General features: G+C 53.8%; 4 protein-coding genes across 4 annotated transcripts; 2 read left to right on the top strand and 2 right to left on the bottom strand.

Annotated features, from left to right (window-relative positions):
- Positions 1–4311: 4311 nt before the first annotated feature.
- Positions 4312–5419, bottom strand: MYCTH_2307967 (uncharacterized protein). Its single transcript, XM_003664757.1, has 2 exons — positions 5122–5419; positions 4312–4992 (listed from the first exon to the last, which is right to left on the bottom strand). The coding sequence occupies exons 1-2, from the start codon at positions 5241–5243 to the stop codon at positions 4557–4559; spliced, it is 558 nt and encodes a 185-aa protein (XP_003664805.1). The 5' UTR covers positions 5244–5419; the 3' UTR covers positions 4312–4556.
- A 1158-nt stretch (positions 5420–6577) lies between these two features.
- On the top strand, positions 6578–9553 carry MYCTH_2307966 (uncharacterized protein). Its single transcript, XM_003664756.1, has 8 exons — positions 6578–6885; positions 6954–7043; positions 7108–7248; positions 7329–7433; positions 7495–7602; positions 7668–7896; positions 8021–8294; positions 8429–9553. Exons 1-8 carry the CDS (start codon positions 6686–6688, stop codon positions 9136–9138), a joined length of 1857 nt encoding a protein of 618 aa, XP_003664804.1. The 5' UTR covers positions 6578–6685; the 3' UTR covers positions 9139–9553.
- Positions 9554–10226: 673 nt separating this feature from the next.
- MYCTH_84198 (uncharacterized protein) lies at positions 10227–12823 on the bottom strand. Its single transcript, XM_003664755.1, has 3 exons — positions 12158–12823; positions 10875–12059; positions 10227–10726 (listed from the first exon to the last, which is right to left on the bottom strand). Exons 1-2 carry the CDS (start codon positions 12694–12696, stop codon positions 11573–11575), a joined length of 1026 nt encoding a protein of 341 aa, XP_003664803.1. The 5' UTR covers positions 12697–12823; the 3' UTR covers positions 10227–10726; positions 10875–11572.
- A 2820-nt stretch (positions 12824–15643) lies between these two features.
- Positions 15644–18634, top strand: MYCTH_2139914 (uncharacterized protein; the record flags this gene model as incomplete). The annotated part of the gene is made up of 2 exons (XM_003664754.1): positions 15644–18193; positions 18293–18634. 2 exons carry the CDS (start codon positions 15644–15646, stop codon positions 18632–18634), a joined length of 2892 nt encoding a protein of 963 aa, XP_003664802.1.
- Positions 18635–18871: the final 237 nt, after the last annotated feature.

The raw sequence follows: 18871 nt of genomic DNA, 5'->3' as shown, positions 1-18871 counted from the left end.
TAGATAGATATCAAACTCTCTTAGACTTATCGTCCTACGATTCCTACTATCTCTACTAGTAATATTATTACATTAAGGCAAGAGTAGTTCCCTAGCCTACTATTAGATATACTAATCTCTTAGTACCTATATTTGCTCTTCTCGGTTTCCTAATAGTTTTACTATATACGCCTCTATATATATATCTTCGTTCTTCCATTACAAATATTACTATCCTACCATAATTAAAGTTTAGTAATCTAGTTTAGACTTAGAGTTAAGCTCTTCCCTAATTAAGCCCTTGAAAATATAAGCTAGTACTAATCCTCTAGGGTACTACTTAGCACCTCTAGAACCAAACCTCTATCTAGTTAGATAGGAAGGAGCGTCGGCTCAAAATATCTAGGGCATCCGAGTATTTATAGTCATAGTAGGCAAGTCCGACCATCTAGACGATAATAGTAATAGAGGTAAAGATAGCGATAGTAATATCCTTCTAGATGGATGTAGAAGAGTCTACTTATATAGAAAAGATACTCTAACTTATAGAAGAAAGAAGAGCCCTATCCTATTACTCTAATCTATTAGAGTAAACAAGTGTTAAAAGGCTATCTATTGTCCTTTTTCATCTATCTAGTACCCCCTAGATAGGTAACCCTTATTTATACCTATTATATATAATAAAGCTCCATAGAACTAGAAAATTAAAACTATACCTTATATCCTTCTAGTTATATTAAGAACTTCTAGCTCTAGTCTAATAGATTAACTCCTAAATACTTAGCTACATTAAGACTAGCTATATATTATATAGTAATTATTATTATTATTATTATTATTATTATTATTATTATCATTATTCCTATACTATTATACTAATAAGTATGCTAGAGCCTTTCTAGTTATATATGAAGGAAATTATATCTAATAGGCCGGATAAAAACCTCTGTCCTACCTTTAATGCCTAATCCGGAATACTAATACACTATAAAGAAAAGGAGAAGTAGCTAGAATAGCCCTATAGAGGCCTTGCCTCCTAGTCTAGCCTCCTCGCAAGGTAGTATTCCGGAAGCCTCCCTAGGTCCATTAGCCACTATAGAACCCTCCTTGCCAAACGATTGTTATAGGCCCCTATACCCTATAAAATAAGGTCTAGGTCCCTTTGCGACCGTATTTCCTAGGATTCCTACGTTCGGCTTCTTAGTAGGTTCGGGCACTATAAAATTAGGTGCTTAACAGTCTCCCTCCCCTAGCTATAGGCATAGTAAAGGGTACTAACCCCTAGGACTTGAACCCTAAATAGGAAGTTACAGAGGCTAATAGCCCCTATACGGGCCTATACTGGTAAGGAGCTCTAGGCCTTTGTCAGGCCCTAGTGCCTTTGTAGGCCCTCCCCTGGAAAAACTAAATACAGGGGGTCCTTGTCTAAGACACGCTATATCCTTCTACCGGCTTAGTTAGCTCTCTAGCGGTTGCTCTAGCTTACTATCACGGCCAGTTCCGCGGCCTATAGCCTTCTTTGTAGGGTCTATAGGGGGGGTTGACCCTCTCTATAGCCCTCTTAAACCTACTACCGGACTGTTAATCTTACTACCTCTAAGGCTATAGGCCTTGGCTCCTAGCCCCTTGCCCTAGCCCTTCTCTTCTAGAACCTCTAGCTTAGCCTATTATAGGCCTATTGGATAAGAGCTCTTATAGGGACCTAGGGGGCCCCTAGGCCTATCCCGGTCCATAGGAGTGGCTAGTCGAGTTTGGCTTTAAAGTCGACTAGCCTCTTATTAAGGTAAAGGTTAAGGGGTAGTACCTAGGCTTCCATTTTAAGGCACTAGATAGGGGTAGCCTTATAGGCCCTAGTAACTACTTAAAGGGCCCTATATTAGGCCTTTGATAGTTCTCTGGCAGGGCCTTCCGGCTTACCCCCTGGCTTAGTAGGCTTATAGAAGTTTAAGGCCCTATAAGCTAGGGCGCTATAGATACACTTAGTATAGACCTCTTAGGCTTATAGGAGGCTAGGGCCCTAGGTCTTCATAGTAAGCCTAGTTAGGGCAAACTCCTAGGTTTCTAGCTTCTTAGCTACCTTTACGTAGTAAGGGCCCTACTATAGCCTCTAGTCTAGCCAGACCCCTAAGAATCTGGCTAACTTTGACAGGGCTATAGTAATAGTACCCCCTCTAGGCCGTAGAAGCTCTAGTAGTCATAACTACTATTTCCGGCTCCTATTAAAGTAGATAAGTTCATACTTTTCTAGGGCAAAAGCTATACCCTAGGTCTTTACCTACTATAGGCAGGCCTTCTAAGCCTTCTATAGCTAACCATTATAGGCCTCCTCGGCCCTCCTAAAGGCTAGAAGGTTAGTATCGTCGGCAAAGCCTATTAAACTAACTATAGGGTAAGCCTGGCAAATGGCTTAGTAAAGAGAGGCTATATAGAGGATAAATAGTATAGGGGAGAGGGGTAAACCCTAGGGGACCCTAGCCCTTACTACTATATCCTCTGTCTCTTGGCCATCGAAGTAAAGAATGGCTACCCTATCCTATAGCTACTCCCTAACCTAGACTACTAACCACTTTGGGAAGCCCTAGCTCTATAAAGTAGCTAGTAGCTAGGTATAGTTAATAATGTCGAAAGCCCCTAAGATATCGAGCTATAGGAGGGAGGTAGCCGCCTTATACCTCTAAGCCTCCTAAACCTAGGCTGTAATAAGCCGAATAGCTAGTTCGGTAGACCTATATTCCTAGTTACCTATTTGTTTGGCTAGGAGAAGCCTATAGGCCTTTACAATAGCCATTACCTTCCAGGCAACTATAGCCTCTAGTACGTTACCTATTATTAGTAGGAGCGCTATAGGTCTATAGCTACCTAGGGTAAAGTAGGCCTATAGGGGTTTACTAGGCTTACAGAGAACCACTGTCTTAGCCCTTTTAAACTAGGCCGGGAAATAGCCAAGCCGTAGGCTCTCCGAGGCTAGTTTAGCTAGTATCCGGTAGAGCGGCTGCCTACAGGCCTTCAATAGGCCTATAGGGAAGAGGTCCTCCCCTAGGGCTTTCTACGGGGCCGCCCTAGCTAGTACTGCCTTAACTTCGCCTACTATAACCTCCTAGCTTATTTCGAACTTCGGCTCCTAGTAGTCGTTTAGATCCGGGTCGTCAATATCTGATAGGTCTGCTTCTAGGTTTAGAAAGAACTTATCGGCCAGTGCTCTAGCCTTCTATTAGTAGGTTGTAAGCCCTCCTTCGAAGGCTAGGAGCTTTAGAGGGTCGACCGGTAGGTAGCTTTATAGCCTTGCCTACCTCTCTAGCCTTTATAGTAGGTCCGGCCGGTTAGTTACCTCCTATAATGTAGCTCTCTAGCTCTTGGTCTTTACAGCCTATATAGTAATTATTATATAGAGTATTATAATAAATAGTATAAGTATAAAGCAAAGTACCTAGATAATCTCCTTAATAAGGTTAATATCCTTCTTCCTATATACTTTTCTAGCTTTATAAAGTTTAAAATCTATAATATATACTAACTAATATTATAATTATTCTATCTACTTACTAATATCTATAATATATATAATATCTTCATAAAAGAAGTCTTATAATATAAATCTAGCTATAATAGCTATATTAGAAGGTATTAAATCTATAGATATCAAAGGTAATAATCCTTCTAAGAGTTACTCCTAGGAAGCTAAGATAAGGTTATCTCTAGCTTACTTATAAGTTAAGTATTATAGAACTTCTAGATCTAGCTTATAATCGCCATTAGGGTTAACAAATCCCTATATACTAGCAAATTTAGCCTATAATTATAGTTTAATATACTATAAGTTCTAGGAACTAGGCCCTATAAGGTATATAAAAGTCTTAACTAGGATCTTAGATATAATAAATACATCGTTAAAAGCGTATTAAAGCAGGGTAAGAGAGTTTATAATAGAAGAAGCTACTACTAATATTAAAGATACGTTAGTAGAGGAGTAGTTAAGGCGCTAGGCTTATAACTACCGAACGTAGTAATGAGCTTCCGGGAGCATTGAAAGCAGTCTATAGTAGGTGGCTATACGAAGGAAAAGAGTGCCTTGTTAAAACTATCTATAAAGGAGATAAAACGACTGATATTTATAGACAAAGGAACTAGCCAATGTGTTAAATAGCCTTATATAGCTGTGGCATGTATGTAGCTAATACTCTTAGAAGCTCTATAGCTTCTGACAGACCCCCTAGATTCCGAAACACCCCTATTACGAACATGCCCTAATTATTATTCCGAACACTCCATGCTTAATAACCCTTAGGGTAATATATAATGAGGAATTGTTCTGGTTTACAGAAATCAACATTACAACGGTTAAAAGTATGTCACATGCTAGATATGTACTTCTGATACGTAGCTCCAAGTTTTATATACGAAGGATCATGAATACCAAGTACTTAGTTACAGGTTGATGAAGTGAAGAATCAAACATCCACGACTCCGCATTATTATTTCCTGTCTTCCGTCCATTGCCGTCCTAGCTTGAGACTTGGCTCCGTGTGGTTGATTATAACAACAAGGTTCAGGGGGAAGGGTGGAAAGTGACGAAATCATCAGAAAGCCAGAGCAGCGGCAGCGGCGAGGCCGGCGAAGCCCAGTCCGGCCAGCTCTAGGCGGGGTGCACCGGCAGTGCTTGTGGACGAGGCAGCCGCCGCATCGGTGGTTCCGATGCTCGATGCAGCAGGCGTCGAGGAGGAGGTGATGGTGGTGGTCGCCAGGGTAGAGGCGGTGCCGGCGGATGAGGCGGTAATGGGGCCTTCGCAGTGCCAGTGGTCGCCATGGGCCACACAGCCGTACGACTCGGTAGGGCTGGGCTTCAGGCTGCCGGTGCCGGTGGCATCGGTGGATCCGTCATGGTCGTCGTCATGGTCATGGTCATGGTCGTGATCGTCATCTTCATCATGATCATGTGCCGCCGTCGACGTGGTCAGGGCAGCGCCGGTAGTGGTGGTGGCGAGGGACTGGGCGGTGCGGGGGCCCTCGCAGTGCCTGAGACCTTGGTTTAGCATCACGGGAGGACCACGGGAGGACCACGGGGGGACCACGTGGGATGCAAGGGACATGTATGCAATGTATATGCTAGTAGGGATTTATCATAAAGCATAGGTAGGTACTCACCAGTGATCGCCATGCGGCTCGCATCCGTACGACTCGGTAGGGGACGGGGCGAGAGTCTGGGACTGACCCAGCGCCGTGGAAACGAGTCCCAGGAGGACGGCGGCATATGCAATGGCCTTCATCTTGAGAACGGTGCGGAATGCTCACGAGTGCCAGGTGTGACAGACGAAACATGAGAGCTTACGGGACGGATGGCCAGTGGTCCAATAGTTATATGCAGCAAGACGGAGAAACAGTACTTTGGTACTCCCCGCTGCCCTCGGCCCACGGAAGCTCGCCAAGCAAGCTGAGGAGATCGATGAGGATGACTGCCAACTGCATCCGCTAGCTTAGCGAGACGTTTCGTCGCCAAGAGGCCAAGAGGGTGTTGGGATGGATGCACCGCATCCTGCCGGAATGCCCAGACTTTCCTACACTAGTTCTTGGATCCAATAAAGGAATAAAAAAAAAACCAAAAATAATCATAGTTATCTCGTGGTGGGCGACGTGGGGTGCCATGGATTTGGAGATTCCCTTTGTCAGAACAATGCGACGGCGTCCCTTGATGGCCCGATCCCACGCGACTGGACTGCGTGCTTTGATCCACCTGCTGTTGGCTGCCATGCTGCCGTCGCCTTGAAAATGGGGCCGAAGACACAGCGAAAGAGAGAGAGAGAGAGGGTGAAATGCTGGGTGCAATGCTGCAAGAGTGCAACGCTGGCGGGGCTGAAGGCGGAACGAGTCTTGGCTCATTTCAGCCAGCGCGGCCATCAGGGTTCTCATGCGTGGTGGCCATCAAGGTGCGCGGGACAAAATTGCGCGCAGCCTGGGCGTCCCTGGACCAATCAGGTCTTGTGTAATCCGTATTTTCGCCTTTAGTGTAGACTCGGCCAAGGCCACAACTTGGTGTTTTGCTGTGGATGCCGATCGAACCCACACACGCCTGACGGGCGCGGAACGGCTTTCCACAAACGCCAGTTACTGTAGTAGTTATTCTTGGGACCGAGACACACAGCTCTCCTTATTCTCCGTCCCTCACCTTCCGATCTTGACTATTAATCCGTAATTCGTACCACAACCCCGCGAGACATACTCTTTTTGGAGCGCTCCCTCGGTCGGTACACCAAAAGTGCATCCCATCAGATCACCAGTCACCAGACCGGACCTTCTTCCTGCTCCAGCGACTTTGGCAACTTCCACCCCGTTGCACTTGTTGGGCTCTCTTGGGCCTCTCCCCCTCTCCTCCTCCTTCCTTCGTCTCTCTTCCCCTTCCCCCTTCTCGCTCCTCCTCTCTTCTCCCCCGTGTGTAACCCCCAATCGGAAGGTCATCAAGGAGGTCATCAAGGTGCGCGCGCAAAGAGAGAGTAATAAACCAACACCACGGTCACGGCGCACATTTTAACGCCCAGTTCCCTTCTGCCGTGCTTTGAGGAGAAAAAAAAAATAAGGCCTCGCCTCCGCATACTTAGTCGTCGGCCTATCCCTCCTCAACTTGCCAAAAGAGTTTTCTATTATTAATCATTATTTCAAAGTCGGCCCTCGTTCAGGTATCGGAAGTCGCAGGCCCCGTACCTAGTAACCGAACATGGCCCGGATTTCCTCGACCCTCCGGGCAAGTGTGCTTTACGGCCTCCTAGCTGTTGCTAGCGCCGAGGCTGCTCTCTCCCCGACCCCGAAGCCTAGGCCGCTTCGCCTACGATCGCCCCAGGCTGATCACTCGGAATCGGAGTCTGATCCGGCCACCATCACTGCCGTGTCAGAATGCCATTTGCATGGAACAGTACAGTATGCCAACTCTCCCACCAGAGCAGCTTCGTTACGCGCTCGTTTCTCACGCCGTCTCTCTGTGCTAGATACTGTCAAGCCGGAACCACCGAGTTCAGGATATCAGGGACTGCCACTGCCTCATCCTACACTGACTGCCACAACCATGGCGCCGAAACGTAGGCTGTCCCTCCCCCTGATGACTTTCCTTTTTTATGAATGTCACCTGACACTGATAATTAGGTTTTGTATGGCACCTACCGGGGAGGTCCAGATCTTCGCCGCCGAGGCAGCGCAAACGACGACGCCGACCCCAACCAGGGCCGACTCGACCAGCTCGAGCATCACGGCCGTGTCCGATTGCCATGCCCACGGCTCTACACTGTACGTGTCACCAAAACCAACCATCTTAACGCTAGCGGACCCGACCGTCCTGACTGACTGCCTCTTTCAACCGTGTTTAGCTTTTGTATGGCCGGGACAGCCGAGTATGAAGTTCACACGACCGTGACGGCGACCCAGGATATCCCTCCTGCCTACACCGGGTGCCACAGCCACGGAACGGAGACGTATGTGCTGCCCGTTGGCCCCCTCCCCCCTCATTATCAACAGGGTACTGACCTAATCCAGCTTCTGTATTGGCCCGGATGGAGAAGAGGTCGAGCTCCACCCGGCCGGAGAGGAGGAGGAGGAAGATGGATCGGGGGGTCAGAACTGCCACTTCCATGCCGGTGTCGAGTGAGTTACAATGTCCGCGGAATCGTACGTGTCCCTCATGATGCTAACCACACCACCTTTGCAAGGCATTGTGTCGGGAGCTCCGGGGAAGAAGAGGAACACAGTTGCGAGCGGGTCGACAGGGACTACAACATCCGTCTCCGCGTCGGCTTGCTCTTCGTCATGCTGGTAACCAGCTCCATCGGCGTTTTCGGCCCGATCCTCGTGGCTTCCTACGTCTCTCCTTCCCATCCCGTCTTCACCGTCCTGAGACAATTCGGCACCGGCGTCATCATCTCGACCGCCTTCGTTCATGTGAGTACCTCCCGCCGCCCGTGGCATACATGCCTTTATTTATGAGACTTTTTCTCTTCTCTTCTTTCCTTTTTTTTTTTTTTTGCGTAGAGGAAAGTGATCACTGACGTTGTATACACCCAAGCTCTACACGCACGCCACCCTGATGTTCGAGAACGAGTGCCTCGGCGAGCTCACCTACGAGTCTACCGCCTCGGCCATCCTCATGGCCGGGCTCTTCCTGTCGTTCCTGGTCGAGTACTCCGGCAACCGGCTCATCCAGTGGCGCGAGTCCAAGGCCAAGGCCAAGGAGGGCAGCATCGAGTCCGGCGCCGACGCCGATGCCGCGCCGGCCGCCGCCCGCACCGACATGGTCAACATCGTCGTTTTGGAAGCCGGCGTCATCTTTCACTCTCTACGTAAGGAGACCCATCTATCTCCTCTTCCCCCCCCCCTCACTTTTTTTTTTTTTTTCACCTTGCGTATTCATAACGGCGCGCGTGAAAATATAACAATATCCTTCCTCGCTGACAAACCTCCCTCCCTACTTCAGTGATCGGCCTCACCCTCGTCGTCGCGGGCGACAGCTTCTTCCTGACCCTCTTCGCCGTCATCGTCTTCCATCAGATGTTCGAAGGCCTCGCCCTCGGCACGCGCATCGCCGCCCTCGGCCGGCCCTGCCCGACCTCCGCCCCCGAGACGCCCGGACACGGCCAAGCCTTCCCCAACGGCCACAACCACGCCCACGGTCATGAGCATTACCACGCCCAGGACGACCAAACCGTCGACGACCACCCCGCCGAGCCCGCTGACCCCAAGGCCGCCGCCGCCACACAACCAAGCGCCACCTCCAAAGAACAAGAGCCCGCGAGCGGCGCCCCGTCCGTCTCGAACGATCCCGCGGCCGCGTCCGGCCAGAAGTTGAGGGGCGGCGGCAGCAGCAGCACCATCACCAGCGTCCCGCTGAGCAAGAAGCTGCTGCTGGCGGTCGCGTTCGCGCTGGTGACGCCGGTGGGGATGGCGATCGGGATCGGGGTGCTGCGGCAGTTCAACGGCAACGACCCGTCGACGGTGGTGGCGATCGGCACGCTCGACGCCCTCTCGGCGGGGATCCTGATCTGGGTCGGCGTCGTCGAGATGTGGGCGCACGACTGGATGCTCGGCGGCGAGATGACCCGCGCCGGGCCCGCCCGCACCGCCCTCGGCCTCGTCGCCCTCGTCGTCGGCATGGCCCTCATGAGCCTTCTCGGCAAGTGGGCTTGATGCGGACGGGGATATATATATATATATATATGTACACACATATATATGTGTTCATTAGAGTGAACATAGGGATATTGGTTTTGATCTTGTTTCCGTGTGCTGATGATACCTTGGGACAGCAAGGAGGGAGCCATTTTTTGCTTCATGGTGCCAATTAATGGCTTCGTAAATGATATGGGATGGTCTAACAATGGAAAGGCACGAACGGTGTTTGGCATTGCGGTCATCATCAGTCTATATCAGCATCTGGCGTTCTCTCTAGAATCATAATCGACCTGTGCTGGAATTATAATTCTTTACGATAATTACTATTTGAGGCTGGTGTGCCGTGTGCACCATGATCTAGGGTGCGGTGTGTTGCACACAATCAAGATACCAATGCAGCCACTTTGATAGCCTTTTTACCGTGCTGTCAACGGGACGGACCCCTCTTGCCAAAAGCAGAATGAAGCTCTATATGCAAATCCACACCTATACAGTAGCAATGATCTCGTTTGTCTTCCTACGGTTCGGGGGATAAGCTGTTCCCTCCTCATCGTGGGGAGAACCGGAGCAACGAGGTAACCGGGAGTACGAGAGAGATACCATGTTAAATCCTCCTCCGACTACTAACCGAGTCTTGGAGATTATAGTACCAATTGCCTACGGTAAATGGAGATGTAAGTCATTCCTGGATGAGCTCGTGGGCGTGCTGTGAATCGCGCTTAATAATACTTTGTAGGCTCCGAGTTGATGCTGCGGTCATTGTGCGGGGACTAAGTAACTATCCGTAAGGAGAGCAGGCATGACATGAACATACAAATTCTCCTATACATATCGGACTTTTTTCGCTTCTTCAGATATCCGTGTCAGCAGAATTTCGAGCCGAGTGTTTCCCCAGGGAGGCGGAAAGCAGACCCTAACCCGGGGCCCCCTTGTTTGGATTGTGGCAGGGGACTTACTAGGGTGATTCGCAATTTGTCATCCGCCACAAGCTCTTTGCATGGCCGGGGATGGACGTCACAGCTCGGCGTTCCGCGGCAGTCATGATTGGAATCACAACTTCCATATTTGCCAATACGGACAATTTTCCCGGGTACAAGGCTAATCGCTATCCAACCTGATCTTGAACTATTTCTGCGTGACCTTCCATCGTAAACAAATACTCTTAGTTATTTGACGGCACGCAAATCTACTCGGATTTGTCGCCATCCTAGTTAACCCCGCCACGACCCCGCCAAGACCCGAGCTCCCACGCAACAACTCGATAACTTAAGACATCGGTGATTAGCCCAGCAGAGAGATTTCTCCGGATTCCCCCCCCCCCCCTGGTCCCAAACACTGGTCCCTGTGTAGATGACTGCCCTCCCGCAGTTCCTCACCCGCTTCTTCCGCCCGTTTACCTCCTCGAGCAAGATGAGCGCCACTCCCGTGACGATCCCCGAGGGCGCTGAGCGCGCAACCGTCGCGGCCGGCTGCTTCTGGGGTGTCGAGCACCTCTACCGCAAGCACTTTGCCGACAAGGGCCTGTACGACGCCCGCGTCGGCTACATTGGCGGCGACACGGCCAATCCGTCGTACCGGCTCGTGTGCAGCGGCAACACCGGTCGTGCGTGCTCTCCCGTTCTCTTTTCCCCCCCTTTTCCGTCTTCTCACATCCCCCCCCCTCTCTCTCCCCCCGGCATTCCATATAGAGAAAACCTTCAATGGCTAACGTTTCTCTAATAAACCAAAAACAAAAATAAAAAAAATAACAGACGCCGAAGCAACGCTGCTGGTCTACGACCCAACCCGCCTCTCGTACCGGACCCTCATCGAGTTCTTCTACCGCATGCACGACCCGACCACGCTCAACCAGCAGGGGCCCGACCGGGGCACGCAGTACCGCAGCGGCATCTTCTACCACACGCCCGAGCAGGAGGCCGTCGCGCGCGAGGTCACCCAGAAGGCCAACGAGCAGTGGTGGGGCGGCAAGATCGTGACCGAGATCCTGCCGGCCAAGGAGTGGTGGGACGCCGAGGACTACCACCAGCTCTACCTGACCAAGAACCCGCACGGCTACGAGTGTCCGAGCCACTTCCTGAGGAGCTTTCCTGACCTGAAGTGAGGCGTCTCGCGTATACGGGCGGATATGAGCTGGGATTCCGGATGACATTTGCGAGGGAGCGCTTTCACAAGACGGACTTTCCTCCTGGCGTTTGGAGAAGGTAACACTTTTTGATCTGGTTTTTTTGTTGGGTGTGTTTACCTCAAGAAAGAAAAGACTATTTGATACAATGAGTGGACTCGCCAACACCCTTGTGTGATCCTGAGCGTGATGAATCCGTTACGAGACAAGACAGTACACCGAGTAGAGAAGTAATCGCTAGTATCCCATCCGGTCAAACCAAGCAGTTATCCGTTCCTACCCATTTGCCAATGCCTCCCCCTATCAATAAATTACCGGCTTTCCCTTTTACTTCCTCCTGTTGTTCTGCATCATGAGGATCTGCACCATCCGCACAAAGATGTTGAGGAAGTCGAGCTCGAGGCTGATGCTCTCGTTGATGGGGTCCTCCTTGATGATTCCACGTTGGGCGGCGCGCGCGTGGTAGAGCACCTTCTGGACGTCGTAGAGCGTGAAGCCGCCGAAGACGGCCAAGCCGCCGTACAGCCAGAGGTTCTCAGTGAAGGCCAGCGTGCGCACGGCCGTGGCGGGCAGGACCAGCGGCGCGAAGCCCGAGACGGCGACGATGGCCGCGCCGGCCAGGAGAGGCCCGCCAATGTAGAGGTACTTGTCCTGCTTGGCGGTGGCACCGACGAACGAGATGCTGCCCATCATGGCGAGCGTGTACAGGCCGGCGCGGGCAAGGAGGGCCGGGGGAGCGATCGTCATGAGGGGAGCGATGAGCGCGGCCTGGGTCGCGTTGAAGGCCGTCCAGCAGGCGTACTTGGGGATGTAGCTGCGGTAAAGAAGGTTAGCATCTGCGTCTTTGGCGGGACAAGGAAAAAAAATTTCCAGCCCAAAGTCTCGGTTGGGTTGGGTTGGGGGGGAACTCACTTGTCAGGATCGATCGCACGCGTGGCCATCATGCTACCGATGCTGAGGGCAAGACCGCCGATACCGACAACCCACGGGTTGGTAACCATGAGGCGGTAGACGAACCCGCTCTGGACCATCTGGTACGCCGACAGGCCGATGATGCCGACGCCAAGGCCGGTGTGCATGAACGTGCGGTTGAGGTACGACCGCTCAAACGGCGGCATGCCGCCGTCCTCCCTCGTCTCGCGGTTGAACATGACGTTGACCGTGACGAGGGTGCCGCCGAAAATGGCACCGCCGATCATGAGCTTGCGGAAGAGCTCCTTGCGTCTCGTTGCGGGGTCGACGTAGGCCTCATAATGTGTTTGGTAGCCTCGGGAAGCGCCCTGGAGCCTTGCGAGGATCTTGCTTGGAGACTTTGTGTTGGCGCGGAACGCGAGGGACGCCGTCCTCGGGGTGAAGAAGCTGTTCTTGGGAGTAGAGTGGAATGCACGAGCGAGCTGCGGCGCCTTCGCCGCGAGGCGCCCGGGACCTGCGCGGACAGTGATCGTGAACATTTTTGAGTCGCTCTCAATGCGTGCTGTCGATGGATGATGATCGCGAAACAAAAGACGTCGGGAGCGTCGTGGTGAGGTTGAGGATGCTGCTTCAGGTTTTGAGCTGGAAGTAGTTGGGAGGATATGGATGACGTTTCGCTGGTGGCGTTGGCTGAGCTCAGGTACCTAGTTAAACAGGATTGGACCGGAGCTTTCCGGAAGCTTCCAATGGCGAGGCAGGCTTGTTAAACCCTAACCCTACCCGGCTTTTGGAACACGTTTACTCCGAAGTCCGAACCCAAGGTCACTTGCTCCCCTCTTAACGGCGAAGAGCCCTCGGAGGCATCGACCCTCGACAAATCTATGGCTACAAGTTTGAAAGTAGCAAGTGAGACGGAGGGACCCAACCGCGTCGATGTATGTTGCGGCAAATATCTGCCTTGTCCATTTCTTTCAGGACCCCGGGCCCCCGGGCTTCAGACGACACTTGCAGCGGCGCCTTTTCGAAACTGAAGAGGGGTGCCGCGAGCTTGAACTACAGACAACTGCATACAAGGACTGCGAAAGTAAAGTAGCATGTGCTGTACGGTCTTGCCGTTGAGTCTACGCATTTGCCAAAGGTATCGTGAACCACCGGCAAACCATATCTGCATGCGAACATGTAAAAATGTTGCCGGTATGGTGGCACATACCTTAATTCAACGTTTATCTCGCCATAGGAGATGCTGAATAGCAAGTCTGCAACTACGGAGTTGTACTGTAGTGTACATTACAGCGGGCGGAAGCAAACCGCGAACTGCGTTCGGAAAACTACTGCAGTACTCCGTACGGCAAGAGAAAGAGTGCGCACGGATCAACTCTAAATTTTGTTCTGGAAGCCCTCTTCCGTTGCAGGTCCGTGCTTTTCTGGGGAACCCATGCCGCTGCATGGCTTGATTCGCTGGTGTGCACCCTTGTGATTTCGCCAGTTCAACAAGGCCGGGGCCTGAAACCGACTGGAGGACTGTCGGTGACCGGTGACCCGATAGCTCCTCAATAACCAGCTTTGACCAGAGAGCGTAGGGGAGGCATGGCAAAGGGAGCCGAAGAGATCTTCTTGTGTCTCGTGTGTGATGATTCCTGCTATTGATCTCTCCGAAGCACGATGCGGCTTTCCTTGGCCTCTGGTCCAGCCGCCAAAGCTGGAGACGCTCAGTTATGGCGTACTGTACGGAGTACTCCGTACCCTGTGCCAGAACATCGTTTACTGCCCCGGGCGGTAAACCGTGTGAAACGCACAGCGCTCAACTGGCGAGATGCACTACTCTACATAAGATGCCAGTTTTATCATGGAGAGAGAGAAAGAGAAGAAGAAATATCCTGCACATCTGCTGATTGTGTGTGTTCTGCAGGCCAAGGACCAAACAATTTGTCGGATGATGCAGGCCGCAATCTCAAAAAGAACGGAACTGCAGGGTAACTAGCGCTTAGATGCACGCTGTGGCCGGAGTAGCTTTTACAGTTTTGCTTTGTTGCTGCAGTGTCGTCGGGGATCATTTAGGTGGCTTAGCAGGTTATGGAACCATTAGCGAATTCACCTCGCTTCTTATTTTAGTGTATTCCCCTCCGGCATTGACTCCGGCGTCAGTACTTGATGTTCTACCTGTAGTTCACATTTGTCGTTGCTGCGTCGCGTTGGATCATTTGGCTCCTTGCTTGCCCCGCAGCGACCCCCGGCCCGAGAGCTCAAAAGCCGAGCTTTGGCTCCAGTGGGCGCGCGACCGGCAAGAGCTCCCTGGGGCTGCAACGAGCGAGCATCCACCGACTCCGTCATAACATCGCCATGACTGAAACAAGCCCGAAGTTTTGACTTTTGAGCACCTAAATGTACGATTCGCAGCGTACAATATTTTTCATCTTTTGGGAAGTGTGCTAGACCGCGAAAACTCAACAATTTTGTCGGTTAAGAAGCGCGTGCCGTCTGGCAATCGCAAGCTGGCTTGTTTCATTGGCGGCGAATACCCGTCGCGCGCCTGCCGCTGGCCGCAGTTCGCTCTGCTTCCGCTTTCCCGCTAAACCGCCTTTCCTGCCATGCTCAGCCGCCTGCTCGCCGCCCTTCATCAGCTAAGGCGCTGAGTTCCTCTGTGTAACCTGCGACGCACCGTTGCCGGCGTTGGCGTTTGACGGTGTACGAAACTACAAGACTGCCCGCGCCTGAAGCCCCACGTCTCCCGGTGAGACGTCAGACGGCCAAGCCCAGGAGCGCATTCAACACGACCAATTCCCACCAGACCACTTCACCTCGATCGCTTTTGGAGTGTTCGATCGCAAGCCTCGGGTCTGGCGGTTCGCTGATATCAGAAGGCAATTCTACTCGTCTCTTGCGAACACGGTATTTTCCAACTCCCCCCTTCCAGAGCGCGCTCACTGCGGGGCGCCCCTCACCATTTCAACCTCCTTACACCCTTCCCTTCTCTCCTCCATCGGAAGCGGCACCGGACAGACGAGTATCCGTCAATTAGGAGGCATGAATATAGGCTGACAGAATTTTCTGTCAGGCGCCATCACCTCGAATAATACAGCCCTGGCTCATATCACATCTGCTCTCGCCAACGCCACAACGCGACTGGCTGGCAAACGCCAAACATTCACATCTCCAACGCAAGGACAAACGAGCACTGTCGACAGAACTCAACCCCGCACACGCACGTGGATACAATTATTTTCATTTGTCAAGGAGCTTTTCCTCGGCAGTTGCACGACGACTACCCCTGCAGGCGATAACAGGTGCATAAACTGGTGGGGAAGCCGTGGCTGGGGCGACGATAGCATGAGATAGGGGTTTGCGCCTGATATTCTCTACGCGGCGCTCCAAAAAGCCGCGGCGCGTCAGAACCGAGTCGGGGCAATTGGAACGTTTCGGAACGTTTTGCCAACACCGCCCCTCCCGGGACCTAGGAGGTAGCCCTGTCGACGGGCTCGAGACGGGATGCGACGAGCTCGATCTTCCCCCACGGCCTCGCCGTACCGCGCGCTGGCGCACCATCAAGCCCAGTATGGCTCGTCCCAGGGGCAGCAGGCGCGTGACTCCGTGTCATCGGTCCTGCGATCCTTCGATGTCGAGACAAATCCGGCGCGGCCAATGCGGCCTTCGCCGCTGACGGCTTCAACCATCCCGGACATGCCCCTCGACCTGGTCGACCGCATCAGGTCATTCCCGCTCTTCATGTCCGCGCCCGACGACTTCCTCGCTGCCATCGGAGCTCATCTACGCCCACAGACCCATAACGCGCACGACCATATCCTTACCGAGGGAGATGACGCCAAGGCGATGTACTGGCTGGTTCGCGGTGTTGTTGCCGTCACTTCGCGTGATGGCGAGGCTGTCTACGCCGAGCTCAAACCCGGAGCTTTCTTTGGCGAGATCGGCGTGCTCATGGACATGCCGAGAACGGCGACCATCATTGCGAGGACCAAGTGCCTCCTGGTCGTGCTGAAGAAAGAGGATTTGCGGGCCGAACTCCCCAAGTTTCCCGAAATGGAACAAGCGATCCGCCAGGAAGCGCAGGAGCGGCTGGCCATTCTCAAGAAGAAGCGGCAAGAGGGGGGCAAAGACGCCAAGCTTCCAGAGACCAGCGCCGCGGGCGTCGCGCGCGAGGCCGTGCCGGGGGAGGTCAGTATGGGGGATAGTGGGATAATCAGGGAGGGAGCAGTGGTGAACAACAAGAAGCGCAAGTCTCCCAGCCCCGGAGTCGTCGAGGACCCGACCATCAGCGGCAGCGCCCTCGGCAGTGCCTACGTAAACGTGCGCAAGACGCTCAAGGAGCTTCCCTTGTTTGCCACGCTACCGGCAGACATTCTGCATTTCCTTGGCCTAAACGCCCAGCCCAGGACTTACCCACCCTTTACCGACATTGTCCGCCAGGGCACTCCCGGCAACGACATCTACTTCATCGTCCGCGGCGAGGCGGAAGTGATACAGGACCCTGCGAGTCCCACCCTCAGACGAACGTCCAAGGCGACGTATTCGCGCCCAAGGTTAAAGCAAGGCCAATATTTTGGAGAGGTGGCGAGTCTTGGTCTGTCGCAGTGGAGGACCGCGACAGTACGCGCCGTGTCAGATGTCGAGTGCCTCATGATTCCCGGTGATGTGCTGGACGAGTTGTGGAGGCGGTGTCCGCCAGAAGTGAAGTGTCAGGTCGAAGAGACCGCGAGGCAGCGTTTCCACCCGGAGGACGTCGAGATGGAGGATGCGGAAACAAAAGAGAGACCAACGCGGGAGGAGAAGGCGGGCCCGGCCGTCACCTTCGATCTCCCTTCCAAACCAGTGTCACCGCCCAACGAGGAGGAGGATACGCGCCGGCCGTCGGATCCCGACCCCTTCCTGAGCGTCGACATGGAGAATTTCCGCAATAGGAGGCGCAACTCGCTCGCGCCGCCGACCCCACAGACGGACTGCAGCGTTATCGTGGGCGGGATCAAGGTACCACCGGTCGCACCCGCTCCGCCGCTCCTGTCGCCCATATCTCTTGACGACTCGCCCTTTCCCAAGCGCGCGCGTACCCTTCCCATCGGTACCAAGGCCAAGGAGAAGGCGACGTTCCCGGATAGCGTTTGGATTGGCGTCTTCGAGCACCTCGACCTTCTCGAGATGCTCCGCCTGAGGGCCGTCTGCAGGAAGTGGCGCCAGATGCTGACGACGAGTCCCGAGCTCTGCACGCGCGTCGATCTTGGCCGGATCAACCGCAAGGTGACCGACTGGTCAGTGGCCAACATCCTGGCGCCCTTCATCGGCACCCGCGCGGTCGAGATGGACATCAGCAACTGCTTCCACATTACCGACGAAGGGTTCCAGGCGCTGTGGAAGGCGTGCGGCAAGAACGTCAAGGTCTGGCGGATGCGGAGCGTCTGGGACGTGTCCGCCTCGCAGATCCTCGAGATGAGCGAGTGCGCCAAGGACCTCGAAGAGATCGACTGGAGCAACTGCCGCAAGGTCGGCGACAACCTGCTGGCTCGCGTGGTCGGCTGGGTCGTCCCCAACCCGGCCCCCGCCCGCGAGAGCAACAAGAACGTTGTCATTGCACCCTCCAACGCCAAGCCGCGCCGCGGCCAACGCAACCCCCAGCCGGGCCCCCCTTCCCAGCCGTCCGCACCAGCCCCCGGTACGGTCGTCGGCTGCCCGCGGCTCCGCCGGCTGAATCTCTCCTACTGCAAGTACGTTACGGACCGCTCCATGGCACACCTCGCCGCCCACGCCTCGTCGCGCCTGCAGTCCCTGAGCCTGACGCGGTGCACCTCGGTGACGGACGCCGGCTTCCAGGCCTGGGCCCCGCACCGCTTCACGCAGCTGACGCACCTCTGCCTCGCCGACTGCACCTACCTCTCGGACCACAGCATCGTCGCCCTCGTCGGCGCCGCCAAGGGCCTGACCCATCTCGACCTCAGCTTCTGCTGCGCCCTGTCCGACACCGCAACCGAGGTCGTCGCCCTCGGCCTGCCCATGCTGCGGGAGCTGCGCATGGCCTTTTGCGGGAGCGCCGTCAGCGACGCCAGCCTCGGCTGCATCGCGCTGCACCTCAACGAGCTGCGCGGCCTCAGCGTGAGGGGCTGCGTCCGCGTGACCGGGAACGGGGTCGAGAACGTGCTAGAAGGGTGCTCGCGGCTCGAGTGGTTCGACGTGAGCCAGTGCAAGAACCTCGGGGGGTGGCTGGCCGGCGGCGGCGTCGAGAGGTGGGGGTTCGACGAGAGGTTCGTCGGCCAGCCGGGACACGGGTCGGTGGTCCCCGGGAGCGTGCGGGTCAAAGGCGGCGGCCCCCCTGGTGGGGTGGGAGGAGAAACGCGCAGGACGATGACTGATGCGAAGCCGCTCGGGCCGGGCCCCATATTGCGGCCGGTGATACCGCCTAAGGGCGCCCCTCCGTCCAGGTCGAGGAAGCCGGTTAGGTTTGTGGTCGAGAAAGGACCCGGCGAACTGAGGTAATGAATGGTCCTTTCTTTGCCGCCAGGCTGCTCCCCAAAACAGCGCGCAGGATATGCAGGATATATGTGTGTGGCATGACGATAATGATGACGAGTTTTGGATGATGACACAGGCTCGTGTGGAAGGATTGGCATGTGGTACATAATACAACGTACCGACGAGCGGCATGTAGTATGATTCATAGAGGCATGATGTGAAATCACCAGGCCGGCTAAATGTCTTGGAAAAGATCGGCGT

Source organism: Thermothelomyces thermophilus, chromosome 5, assembly GCF_000226095.1.
Source record: "Thermothelomyces thermophilus ATCC 42464 chromosome 5, complete sequence".
Classification (NCBI taxonomy): domain Eukaryota; kingdom Fungi; phylum Ascomycota; class Sordariomycetes; order Sordariales; family Chaetomiaceae; genus Thermothelomyces; species Thermothelomyces thermophilus.
This window is presented reverse-complemented; position numbering and strand designations above follow the sequence as displayed.

Coding starts and splice junctions, on each gene's coding strand:
- MYCTH_2307967 (XM_003664757.1), bottom strand. CDS start 5,243: ATGAAGGCCATTGCATATGCCGCCGTCCTCCTGGGACTCGTTTCCACG. Junction 4,993..5,121: donor GAGCCGCATGGCGATCACTG/GTGAGTACCTAC, acceptor CCAAGGTCTCAG/GCACTGCGAGGGCCCCCGCA.
- MYCTH_2307966 (XM_003664756.1), top strand. CDS start 6,686: ATGGCCCGGATTTCCTCGACCCTCCGGGCAAGTGTGCTTTACGGCCTC. Junction 7,044..7,107: donor CACAACCATGGCGCCGAAAC/GTAGGCTGTCCC, acceptor ACTGATAATTAG/GTTTTGTATGGCACCTACCG. Junction 8,295..8,428: donor CGTCATCTTTCACTCTCTAC/GTAAGGAGACCC, acceptor TCCCTACTTCAG/TGATCGGCCTCACCCTCGTC.
- MYCTH_84198 (XM_003664755.1), bottom strand. CDS start 12,696: ATGTTCACGATCACTGTCCGCGCAGGTCCCGGGCGCCTCGCGGCGAAG. Junction 12,060..12,157: donor CGTGCGATCGATCCTGACAA/GTGAGTTCCCCC, acceptor TCTTTACCGCAG/CTACATCCCCAAGTACGCCT.